Genomic DNA, 13,365 nt, shown 5'->3' with positions numbered 1-13,365 from the left:
ACAGGGTTGGAGTTAAAACCTACTGGACGGGTATCTCTCCAGGAACAGGGTTGGAGTTAAAACCTCCAGGAGGGTTTCTCTCCAGGAACAGGGTTGGAGTTAAAACCTACAGGAGGGGTATCTCTCCAGGAACAGGGTTGGAGTGAAAACCTACAGGAGGGCATCTCTCCAGGAACAGGGTTGGAGTGTAAAACCTACAGGAGGGGTATCTCTCCAGGAACAGGGTTGGAGTTAAAACCTACAGGAGGGTTTCTCTCCAGGAACAGGGTTGGAGTGTAAACCTACAGGAGGGGTATCTCTCCAGGAACAGGGTTGGAGTGAAAACCTACAGGAGGGCATCTCTCCAGGAAAAGTCAACACAAACACAAACTCTCTTCAAACTCCATTTATTTTGTTCCTTTACAAAGCGTTATTAACATAAATCATCTCGTACAGACAGAAAACATACTATATAGTTAAAACAACATTTCTCCTACAAAAGTAAAAGACATGATAGAGAAACAAGTAAATTGGGAATCCTATTACTGGTATATGTACAAACAAACAAAGTTGTATTAATGCTTTCATTGAACTGTTATTCTGTAAAGAATTCATGCTTTCAGTAAACTATTATTCTGTGAAGCTAAAAAGGTCTATGATTTCGTAACACCTCAAAACTCCTTCCTGCTACTGAATCAGGGGGGAGGAAATAAAACGTGACACACTTAAAAGGAAACATGTTTAAGGAGGAAAGGAATGTCACATGTAAAAGACAGGAAGTTGTAATCTTATAAAACGTGACACTGATCTCAGGTCAGTTTTCCATGTCGATCCCCCCCCCCTACTAGTTATAGTTACACTAGTTAAGGTTGAGGAAATGGAGACTGTTCCCAGATCTGTGCTTCTAGATCAGGTGTCCAACTCATTCCACCGAGGGCAGATATCTGCTGGTTTTAGTTATTTTACTTTTTGATTTGTGTCAGGTGAGGGGAGGTCCTGGACAACCAGGTGAGGGGAGGTCCTGGACAACCAGGCGAGGGGAGGTCCTGGACAACCAGGCGAGGGGAGGTCCTAGACAACCAGGTGAGGGGAGGTCCTGGACAACCAGGTGAGGGGAGGTCCTGGACAACCAGGTGAGGGGAGGTCCTGGACAACCAGGTGAGGGGAGGTCCTGGACAACCAGGTGAGGGGAGGTCCTGGACAACCAGGTGAGGGGAGGTCCTGGACAACCAGGTGAGGGGAGGTCCTGGACAACCAGGTGAGGGGAGGTCCTGGACAACCAGGCGAGGGGAGGTCCTGGACAACCAGGCGAGGGGAGGTCCTGGACAACCAGGTGAGGGGAGGTCCTAGACAACAAGGTGAGGGGAGGTCCTGGACAACCAGGTGAGGGGAGGTCCTGGACAACCAGGTGAGGGGAGGTCCTGGACAACCAGGTGAGGGGAGGTCCTAGACAACCAGGTGAGGGGAGGTCCTGGACAACCAGGTGAGGGGAGGTCCTGGACAACCAGGTGAGGGGAGGTCCTAGACAACCAGGTGAGGGGAGGTCCTAACTAATCAGTGACCTTAATTCATCAATTAAGTACAAGGGAAGAGTGAACCTGCAGACACTCTGCCCTACATGGAATTAGTTCAAGACACCTGCTTTAAGTGCTGGACGTGGACAGGATGTGACATCAACAGGAAGTAGTGACGTCTAGATGCTGGAAGTAGAGAGAATGTCCTCCACCAGGTGTTTGTAAACCCAGGAGTCTCCCTTCAGCCTCTGTCTCCTCACACACACCACCTACAACACACAGCATCAATCATCCATCAATATCAATAATCAATAACCAGCACTAAGAATCAATAACATGATGCCTGCTGGGTGTCAGTAATCAATAACGTGATCCCTGCTGGGTGTCAGTAATCAATAACGTGATCCCTGCTGGGTGTCAGTAATCAATAACGTGATCCCTGCTGGGTGTCAGTAATCAATAACGTGATCCCTGCTGGGTGTCAGTAATCAATAACGTGATCCCTGCTCGGTGTCAGTAATCAATAACGTGGTCCCTGCTGGGTGTCAGTAATCAATAACGTGATCCCTGCTGGGTGTCAGTAATCAATAACGTGATCCCTGCTGGGTGTCTGTAATCAATAACGTGATCCCTGCTGGGTGTCTGTAATCAATAACGTGATCCCTGCTGGGTGTCAGTAATCAATAACGTGATCCCTGCTGGGTGTCAGTAATCAATAACGTGGTCCCTGCTGGGTGTCAGTAATCAATAACGTGATCCCTGCTGGGTGTCAGTAATCAATAACGTGATCCCTGCTGGGTGTCTGTAATCAATAACGTGATCCCTGCTGGGTGTCTGTAATCAATAACGTGATCCCTGCTGGGTGTCTGTAATCAATAACGTGATCCCTGCTGGGTGTCAGTAATCAATAACGTGATCCCTGCTGGGTGTCAGTAATCAATAACGTGATCCCTGCTGGGTGTCTGTAATCAATAACGTGATCCCTGCTGGGTGTCAGTAATCAATAACGTGGTCCCTGCTGGGTGTCAGTAATCAATAACTTGATCCCTGCTGGGTGTCAGTAATCAATAACGTGATCCCTGCTGGGTGTCAGTAATCAATAACGTGATCCCTGCTGGGTGTCTGTAATCAATAACGTGATCCCTGCTGGGTGTCAGTAATCAATAACGTGATCCCTGCTCGGTGTCAGTAATCAATAACGTGGTCCCTGCTGGGTGTCAGTAATCAATAACGTGGTCCCTGCTGGGTGTCAGTAATCAATAACGTGATCCCTGCTGGGTGTCTGTAATCAATAACGTGATCCCTGCTGGGTGTCTGTAATCAATAACGTGATCCCTGCTGGGTGTCTGTAATCAATAACGTGATCCCTGCTGGGTGTCAGTAATCAATAACGTGGTCCCTGCTGGGTGTCAGTAATCAATAACGTGGTCCCTGCTGGGTGTCTGTAATCAATAACGTGATCCCTGCTGGGTGTCAGTAATCAATAACGTGGTCCCTGCTGGGTGTCTGTAATCAATAACGTGATCCCTGCTGGGTGTTCAGTAATCAATAACGTGATCCCTGCTGGGTGTTCAGTAATCAATAACGTGATCCACTGTGGCAGCAAACGGCTGGTCAATAACCAGCACTAACCATCAATAACCTGATCAGTAGTAATCAATATGTACCTCAGGTCTGTGCAGCAGACACACCTCCAGCTCAAAAGCCATGGTGACCTTCCCAAAGTCCCCCTGGGTACGACACTTCAGAGTATAGCTGGGGAGAAGAGCGGAGTCTGTTTAAAGGGAACGTCCCTCCATCTGTATTCTGTTTATTAAAGGGAACATCCCTCCATCTGTATTCTGTTTATTAAAGGGAACATCTGTATTCTGTTTATTAAAGGGAACATCCCTCCATCTGTATTCTGTTTATTAAAGGGAACATCCCTCCATCTGTATTCTGTTTATTAAAGGGAACATCCCTCCATCTGTATTCTGTTTATTAAAGGGAACATCTGTATTCTGTTTATTAAAGGGAACATCCCTCCATCTGTATTGTGTTTATTAAAGGGAACATCCCTCCATCTGTATTGTGTTTATTAAAGGGAACATCCCTCCATCTGTATTGTGTTTATTAAAGGGAACGTCCCTCCATCTGTATTCTGTTTAAAGGGAACGTCCCTCCATCTGTATTCTGTTTATTAAAGGGAACGTCCCTCCATCTGTATTCTGTTTATTAAAGGGAACATCCCTCCATCTGTATTCTGTTTATTAAAGGGAACATCCCTCCATCTGTATTCTGTTTATTAAAGGGAACATCCCTCCATCTGTATTCTGTTTATTAAAGGGAACATCTGTATTCTGTTTATTAAAGGGAACGTCCCTCCATCTGTATTCTGTTTAAAGGGAACGTCCCTCCATCTGTATTCTGTTTATTAAAGGGAACATCCCTCCATCTGTATTCTGTTTATTAAAGGGAACGTCCCTCCATCTGTATTCTGTTTATTAAAGGGAACATCCCTCCATCTGTATCCTGTTTATTAAAGGGAACATCCTCCATCTGTATTCTGTTTAAAGGGAACGTCCCTCCATCTGTATTCTGTTTAAAGGGAACGTCCCTCCATCTGTATTCTGTTTATTAAAGGGAACGTCCCTCCATCTGTATTCTGTTTATTAAAGGGAACGTCCCTCCATCTGTATTCTGTTTATAAAGGGAACGTCCCTCCATCTGTATTCTGTTTATAAGGGAACATCCCTCCATCTGTATTCTGTTTATTAAAGGGAACATCCCTCCATCTGTATTCTGTTTATTAAAGGGAACATCCCTCCATCTGTATCCTGTTTATTAAAGGGAACATCCCTTCATCTGTATTCTGTTTAAAGGGAACATTCTACTGTCTATATTCTGTGTATTGTATTCTGTCCATTGTTAGACCATGTCAGCACCACTTAACTTCAATTCCTTTTATATGTAAATGCTCTTGTTGAATAAAGGTGATTCTGATAAATAATATTCAGGTAAAGAAGAGAATAGCTGAGAGAGATGGATGGAGAGACAGAAGAAAAGCCGAGGGAGAAAGATGGAGAGACTGGGAAGAAAAGCTGAAAGAAAGAAAGATGGGGACTGAGGCTTGGCTTTCTGAGAGAGGGGCCTGGCCTGGCTTTCTGAGAGAGGAGCCTGGCCTGGCTTTCTGAGAGAGGGGCCTGGCCTGGCTTTCTGAGAGAGGGGCCAGGCCTGGCTTTCTGAGAGAGGGGCCTGGCCTGGCTTTCTGAGAGAGGAGCCTGGCCTGGCTTTCTGAGAGAGGGGCCTGGCCTGGCTTTCTGAGAGAGGGGCCGGGCCTGGCTTTCTGAGAGAGGGGCCGGGCCTGGCTTTCTGAGAGAGGGGCCTGGCCTGGCTTTCTGAGAGAGGAGCCTGGCCTGGCTTTCTGAGAGAGGGGCCGGGCCTGGCTTTCTGAGAGAGGGGCCGGGCCTGGCTTTCTGAGAGAGGGGCCGGGCCTGGCTTTCTGAGAGAGGGGCCGGGCCTGGCTTTCTGAGAGAGGGCCGGGCCTGGCTTTCTGAGAGAGGGGCCAGGCCTGGCTTTCTGAGAGAGGGGCCTGGCCTGGCTTTCTGAGAGAGGGGCCTGGCATGGCTTTCTGAGAGAGGGGCCTGGCCTGGCTTTCTGAGAGAGGAGCCTGGCCTGGCTTTCTGAGAGAGGGCCAGGCCTGGCTTTCTCTGAGAGAGGGGCCTGGCCTGGCTTTCTGAGAGAGGGGCCGGGCCTGGCTTTCTGAGAGAGGGGCCGGGCCTGGCTTTCTGAGAGAGGGGCCTGGCCTGGCTTTCTGAGAGAGGGGCCTGGCCTGGCTTTCTGAGAGAGGGGCCTGGCCTGGCTTTCTGAGAGAGGGGCCTGGCCTGGCTTTCTGAGAGAGGGGCCTGGCCTGGCTTTCTGAGAGAGGGGCCTGGCCTGGCTTTCTGAGAGAGGGGCCTGGCTTTCTGAGAGAGGGGCCTGGCTTTCTGAGAGAGGGGCCTGGCTTTCTGAGAGAGGGGCCTGGCTTTCTGAGAGAGGGGCCTGGCTTTCTGAGGGAGGGGCCTGGCTTTCTGAGGGAGGGGCCTGGCTTTCTGAGGGAGGGGCCTGGCTTTCTGAGGGAGGGGCCTGGCTGGCACTGTGTGCGGGCGCTCACCCTTTCTGTGCGAAGTCGACGTGTTTCTCCGGTAGAATGGAGAGGATCTGGTTCAACACCTGGTCCGGGTTGGTCTGACTGGTCAATGTTACATTATACTGGGCCTGGAGAGAGAGGAGAGAGGAGAGAGAGAGAGGGGGAGGGAGAGAGAGAGGGGGGACACACAGACAGACGAGGGAGAGAGACAGAGAGAGTCAGTTTGAGTTTATGTAAGACTGAGTGATTGTTCCTTGATCCTATAGGGGGGTGTCTATATATATGTACCTTGGTCCTATAGGGGGGTTTTTTATGTACCTTGGTCCTATAGGGGGTGTCTATATATATGTACCTTGATCCTATAGGGGGTGTCATATATATATATATATATATATATACACCTTGATCCTATAGGGGGTGTCTATATATATGTACCTTGGTCCTATAGGGGGTGTCTATATATATGTACCTTGATCCTATAGGGGGGTGTCTATATATATATATATATATGTACACCTTGATCCTATAGGGGGTGTCTATATATATGTACCTTGATCCTATAGGGGGTGTCTATATATATGTACCTTGGTCCTTAGGGGGTGTCTATATATATGTACCTTGGTCCTATAGGGGGGTGTCTATATATATGTACCTTGATCCTATAGGGGGGTGTCTATATATATGTACCTTGGTCCTATAGGGGGGTGTCTATATATATATATATATGTACCTTGATCCTATAGGGGGGTGTCTATATATATATATATATATATATATAACACACCTTGATCCTATAGGGGGTGTCTATATATATATATATATATACACCTTGATCCTATAGGGGGGTGTCTATATATATGTACCTTGATCCTATAGGGGGTGTCTATATACATGTACCTTGGTCCTATAGGGGGTGTCTATATTGTACCTTGATCCTATAGGGTGTCTATATATATGTACCTTGGTCCTATAGGGGGTGTCTATATATATGTACCTTGGTCCTATAGGGGGGTGTCTATATATATATACCTTGGTCCTATAGGGGGTGTCTATATATATGTACCTTGATCCTGCGTGGTCCGTCCCGTAGCCCTCGTCTCTTGCTGGGTGTGAGCATGGTGATGACTTTATCCAGCCCTCTCTCCAGACTGCCGAATACCTTACCGCCCCTTCCTCTTCTGGCCGCTGTCCCCCGAGACGCCCCCGCCAGGTCTAAGGACCGGGACCTAAGAGACGGACGGACGGAGGACAACGATCTCAAGACCAGAGGTTCTTTTTTGATATTTTTCCTCCCCAAGTTTCCTGATATCCAATTGGATGTTGTCTCATCGCTGCGACTCCCCAACGGACTCGGGAGAGGTCGAAGGTCAAAGCAGCTCTAATTCTTAAAAAAAACACACGGCTCGGTTAACCCGGAAGCCAGCCTCACCGACGTGACGGAGGAAACACCCCAGTCCAACTGACAAACGTGGTCAGCTTGCAGGCGCCCGGCCCGCCACAAGGAGTCGCTAGAACACGACGAGCCAAGGACCCCCCCAAGCCAAACCCTCCATTCTAACCTCGGGATGAGCCAAGGACCCCCCCCCCAGCCAAACCCTCCATTCTAACCTCGGGATGAGCCAAGGACCCCCCCCCAAGCCAAACCCTCCATTCTAACCTCGGGATAGAATGGATACTTTCTGTTGTCTGTCTTTATCAAGTCATCATCAGTAACCTTCTCTCTGGGCTGAAGGACAGTTCCTCCATCATACCTTCTCTCTGGGATGAAGGTCAGTTCCTCCATCATACCTTCTCTCTGGGCTGAAGGGCAGTTCCTCCATCATACCTTCTCTCTGGGCTGAAGGTCAGTTCCTCCATCATACCTTCTCTCTGGGCTGAAGGTCAGTTCCTCCATCATACCTTCTCTCTGGGCTGAAGGTCAGTTCCTCCATCATACCTTCTCTCTGGGCTGAAGGCCAGTTCCTCCATCATACCTTCTCTCTGGGCTGAAGGTCAGTTCCTCCATCATACCTTCTCTCTGGGCTGAAGGTCAGTTCCTCCATCATACCTTCTCTCTGGGCTGAAGGACAGTTCCTCCATCATACCTTCTCTCTGGGCTGAAGGACAGTTCCTCCATCATACCTTCTCTCTGGGCTGAAGGTCAGTTCCTCCATCATACCTTCTCTCTGGGCTGAAGGTCAGTTCCTCCATCATACCTTCTCTCTGGGCTGAAGGACAGTTCCTCCATCATACCTTCTCTCTGGGCTGAAGGACAGTTCCTCCATCATACCTTGTCTCTGGGCTGAAGGTCAGTTCCTCCATCATACCTTCTCTCTGGGCTGAAGGACAGTTCCTCCATCATACCTTCTCTCTGGGCTGAAGGCCAGTTCCTCCATCATACCTTCTCTCTGGGCTGAAGGTCAGTTCCTCCATCATACCTTCTCTCTGGGCTGAAGGTCAGTTCCTCCATCATACCTTCTCTCTGGGCTGAAGGTCAGTTCCTCCATCATACCTTCTCTCTGGGCTGAAGGCCAGTTCCTCCATCATACCTTGTCTCTGGGCTGAAGGACAGTTCCTCCATCATACCTTCTCTCTGGGCTGAAGGACAGTTCCTCCATCATACCTTCTCTCTGGGCTGAAGGTCAGTTCCTCCATCATACCTTCTCTCTGGGCTGAAGGTCAGTTCCTCCATCATACCTTCTCTCTGGGCTGAAGGCCAGTTCCTCCATCATACCTTCTCTCTGGGCTGAAGGTCAGTTCCTCCATCATACCTTCTCTCTGGGATGAAGGTCAGTTCCTCCATCATACCTTCTCTCTGGGCTGAAGGACAGTTCCTCCATCATACCTTCTCTCTGGGCTGAAGGTCAGCATCTCCATCATACCTTCTCTCTGGGCTGAAGGTCAGTTCCTCCATCATACCTTCTCTCTGGGCTGAAGGACAGTTCCTCCATCATACCTTCTCTCTGGGCTGAAGGACAGTTCCTCCATCATACCTTCTCTCTGGGCTGAAGGTCAGCATCTCCATCATACCTTCTCTCTGGGCTGAAGGTCAGTTCCTCCATCATACCTTCTCTCTGGGCTGAAGGTCAGTTCCTCCATCATACCTTCTCTCTGGGCTGAAGGTCAGCATCTCCATCATACCTTCTCTCTGGGCTGAAGGACAGTTCCTCCATCATACCTTCTCTCTGGGCTGAAGGTCAGTTCCTCCATCATACCTTCTCTCTGGGCTGAAGGTCAGTTCCTCCATCATACCTTCTCTCTGGGCTGAAGGTCAGTTCCTCCATCATACCTTCTCTCTGGGCTGAAGGTCAGTTCCTCCATCATACCTTCTCTCTGGGCTGAAGGTCAGTTCCTCCATCATACCTTCTCTCTGGGCTGAAGGTCAGTTCCTCCATCATACCTTCTCTCTGGGCTGAAGATCAGTTCCTCCATCTCTTCTTCCTCCTTTCTTTCCACTCTCTCCCTCTGTCTCTTCCTCGACGGGTCCTTGCAAGTACTGCCGCCTCCTCCTGCAACACACACACACACACACACACACACACACACACACACACACACACACACACACACACGGGAAAAGTGTGTAACACATGTCAGTACACACCACATGGGACAGAGAGCAGGGAAAGAGACAGCAACACCTGTCACAGTACACGCCCAGGGACCCACACACACACACACACACACACGGTCCCTGGTGTGTTGGTCTGGACAGAGCTGTCAGCTGTAGCAGGACTGGAGAGGTGGGTTATAAATTACACAGAGAGAATGTGTGACATCAATATTATTAGTGAAAAACTGCTCACAGATATCTACATAGATCTATCTCTACATAGATCTATAGATCTAGATCAACTACCTCTTCCCCTACTGTATTTATTTATTTTATTTTGCTCCTTTGCACCCCATTAACTCTATTTCTACTTTGCACTTTCTGCTACTACAAATCTACCATTCCAGTGTTTTACTTGCTATATTGTATTTACTTTGCCATTATGGCCTATTTATTGCCTTTACCTCCCTTATCTCACCTCATTTGCTCACATTGTATATAGTCTTATTTTTCTACTGTATTATTGACTGTATGTTTGTTTAACTCCATGTGTAACTCTGTTGTTGTATGTTGTCGAACTGCTTTGCTTTATCTTGGCCAGGTCGCAATTGTAAATGAGAACTTGTTCTCAACTTGCCTACCTGGTTAAATAAAGGTGAAATAAATAAATAAATAAAATAAATAGATCTCTCTCTAAATCCATCTATATCTACATAGATCTATATAGAGATAGATCTATATTCTCTCTCTCTATATATATATATATAGATCTATCTATCTATATTCTCTCTCTATATATATATAGATCTATCTATCTATATATATAGATCTATCTATATTCTCTCTCTCTCTCTCTCTCTCTCTCTATATAGATCTATCTCTATAGATGTATATAGATCTATCTCTATCTATATAGATCTATCTCTATCTATATAGATCTATCTCTATATCGTCTGTATTATTTGTCAGAGGTAAAAGCCAGGATCCAGTGAAAGGCTGAGACAGAGCAGGATACATAATAAACCAACCATCATTATCATCGCTCTCATTGAAACGCAGAGGGCCAACAGCTAACAGCATTAGCATCCCACTCATTCACAAATAACTGTTATGGCGTTAGCCACGCTAGTTAGCATTGGGCTAGCTATAATTTAAAAAAAATGGGGCACACTTTTGGGGGTCGACAGTGATCATAATTCCACACACACACAGATAAATATGAGTCTTCGGCACAAAGCTGCTAAATGACTATTAGCAGAATACAATTAACTTGCAAATGTGCCACTTCTGATTCTGAGTGGTGGTGGGGGGGCTGTAAGTCCCTTTAAAACCCCCACAGGGAATCAACTCACCGTAGGGAATCAACTCACCGTAGGGAATCAACTCACCATAGGGAATCAACTCAACGTAGGGAATCAACTCAACGTAGGGAATCAACGTAGGGAATCAACTCAACATAGGGAATCAACTCACCGTAGGGAATCAACTCACCGTAGGGAATCAACTCAACATAGGGAATCAACTCAACGTAGGGAATCAACTCAACATAGGGAATCAACTCAACATAGGGAATCAACTCACCGTAGGGAATCAACTCACCGTAGGGAATCAACTCACCGTAGGGAATCAACTCACCGTAGGGAATCAACTCACCGTAGGGAATCAACTCACCGTATTGAACTGTAGTAGGGAATCAACTCACCGTAGGGAATCAACTCAACATAGGGAATCAACTCAACATAGGGAATCAACATAGGGAATCAACTCAACATAGGGAATCAACTCAACGTAGGGAATCAACTCAACGTAGGGAATCAACATAGGGAATCAACTCAACATAGGGAATCAACTCAACGTAGGGAATCAACTCAACGTAGGGAATCAACTCACCGTAGGGAATCAACTCACCGTAGGGAATCAACTCACCGTAGGGAATCAACTCACCGTAGGGAATCAACTCACCGTAGGGAATCAACTCACCGTATTGGACTGTAGTAGGGAATCAACTCACCGTATTGAACTTTAGTAGGGAATCAACTCACCGTATTGAACTTTAGTAGGGAATCAACTCACCGTATTGAACTGTAGTAGGGAATCAACTCACCGTATTGAACTTTAGTAGGGAATCAACTCACCGTATTGAACTGTAGTAGGGAATCAACTCACCGTATTGAACTGTAGTAGGGAATCAACTCACCGTTTTGAACTTTAGTAGGGAATCAACTCACCGTATTGAACTGTAGTAGGGAATCAACTCACCGTATTGAACTGTAGTAGGGAATCAACTCACCGTATTGGACTGTAGTAGGGAATCAACTCACCGTATTGAACTGTAGTAGGGAATCAACTCACCGTATTACATTTAAAAAAAATTTACAACATTTTAGTCATTTAGCAGACGCTCTTATCCAGAGCGACTTACAGTAGTGAATGCATACATTTCATACTTTATTTTTTTCTGTGCTGGCCCCCCGTGGGAATCGAACCCACAACCCTGGAGTTGCAAACACCATGCTCTACCAACTGAGCTACAGGGAAGGTATTGAACTTTAGTAGGGAATCAACTTTAGTAGGGAATCAACTTTAGTAGGGAATCAACTTTAGTAGGGAATCAACTCAATGTACTGAACATACAGTATTGAGAGGTGACCACTGGGATTAAAAGGCTGTGAGCTACAGAAACACACCGTATTGAGAGGTGATCACTGGGATTAAAAGGCTGTGAGCTACAGAAACACACAGTATTGAGAGGTGATCACTGGGATTAAAAGGCTGTGAGCTACAGAAACACACCGTATTGAGAGGTGATCACTGGGATTAAAAGGCTGTGAGCTACAGAAACACTCCGTATTGAGAGGTGATCACTGGGATTAAAAGGCTGTGAGCTACAGAAACACTCCGTATTGAGAGGTGATCACTGGGATTAAAAGGCTGTGAGCTACAGAAACACACCGTATTGAGAGGTGACCACTGGGATTAAAAGGCTGTGAGCTACAGAAACACACCGTATTGAGAGGTGACCACTGGGATTAAAAGGCTGTGAGCTACAGAAACACACCGTATTGAGAGGTGATCACTGGGATTAAAAGGCTGTGAGCTACAGAAACACACCGTATTGAGAGGTGATCACTGGGATTAAAAGGCTGTGAGCTACAGAAACACACCGTATTGAGAGGTGATCACTGGGATTAAAAGGCTGTGAGCTACAGAAACACTCCGTATTGAGAGGTGATCACTGGGATTAAAGGCTGTCTGCTATCTAGTGGGCTTCTGATGTCGTTTTAGCATAGTTGTGGCCTTAAAACATCCAATTGAGTTGTTTTTCTATGAAAAAAATGAAATAAAGTCTGATTTGGAGAGAAACCCCCTCAAAAAGAGGAAAAAAATGAATTTGGGAAAAAATAAAATGGAATCAGGATGTGTGTGTGTGTGTGTGTGTGTGTGTGTGTGTGTGGTGTTGTGCGCGTGTGTGTGTGTGCGTGTGTGTTTGTGCGTGTGTGTGTTTGTGCGTGTGTGTGTGTGCGTTGTGTGTTGGCGTGTGTGTGTTTGTGCGTGTGTGTGTTTGTGCGTGTGTGTGTTTGTGCGTGTGTGTGTTTGTGCGTGTGTGTGTTTGTGCGTGTGTGTGTTTGTGCGTGTGTGTGTTTGTGCGTGTGTGTTTGTGCGTGTGTGTGTGTGTGTGTGTGTGTGTGTGTGGTGTGTGTGTGTGTGTGTGCGTGTGCGTGTCGTGTGTGTGTGCGTGTGCGTGTTGTGTTTTGTCTTACCTTGGGGTGTGTCTACCCTGTTGCCAACCTTGTTGGTGTTATTATGGGTTGGTGTAGTCAAGACCCTCTTATTGGGCCGATTCGCCTTCCTATTGGCTACTGGGGTTCGGGGCGGGCAAAGCAAATATATCAGCATCCTTATTGGCCACGGCAACGTTCTCTTTGTTTTCATTGGTCCGTTCCAGGCCCCGCCTCTCCTGGCGACAGTGGTGTGTGATTGGCTCCTTCTTCGGAGTGGGGGCGTGGTTCGTTTGATCCCGCCTCTTTTCAGCTGACGGACAGGTCGCTCTCTTCAGGAAGACAGAAACAAGAATGTTGATAACAAGAGAGAGAGAGGAGAGAGAGAGAGAGAGAGAGAGAGAGAGAGAGAGAGAGAGAGAGAGAGAGATGACCCCTGACCTCTTGTTGGGGTGTGAGCGGAACCCAGGGCAGGTCGTTATCATAGCAACAGTCCTCAGCATCATCATCACC

The 13,365-nt window shown here is 47.2% G+C and overlaps 1 protein-coding gene across 1 annotated transcript in view; it reads right to left on the bottom strand.

Annotated features, from left to right (window-relative positions):
- Positions 1–365: 365 nt before the first annotated feature.
- LOC123732149 (maternal embryonic leucine zipper kinase) overlaps positions 366–13,365 on the bottom strand; it is a 34,159-nt gene continuing 21,159 nt past the window's right edge. The window contains exons 14-20 of the mRNA XM_045711495.1: positions 13,294–13,365; positions 12,895–13,184; positions 8,981–9,089; positions 6,665–6,827; positions 5,626–5,729; positions 3,161–3,248; positions 366–1,762 (exon numbers count right to left, since the gene is read on the bottom strand). The exon at positions 13,294–13,365 is cut by the window's right edge and continues 15 nt beyond it. Coding sequence (XP_045567451.1) covers positions 1,673–1,762; positions 3,161–3,248; positions 5,626–5,729; positions 6,665–6,827; positions 8,981–9,089; positions 12,895–13,184; positions 13,294–13,365 — 916 coding nt within the window. The 3' untranslated portion in view covers positions 366–1,672. The remainder of the gene's footprint in view (positions 1,763–3,160; positions 3,249–5,625; positions 5,730–6,664; positions 6,828–8,980; positions 9,090–12,894; positions 13,185–13,293) is intronic.

This window comes from Salmo salar, unplaced genomic scaffold, assembly GCF_905237065.1.
Source record: "Salmo salar unplaced genomic scaffold, Ssal_v3.1, whole genome shotgun sequence".
Taxonomy (NCBI): domain Eukaryota; kingdom Metazoa; phylum Chordata; class Actinopteri; order Salmoniformes; family Salmonidae; genus Salmo; species Salmo salar.
This window is presented reverse-complemented; position numbering and strand designations above follow the sequence as displayed.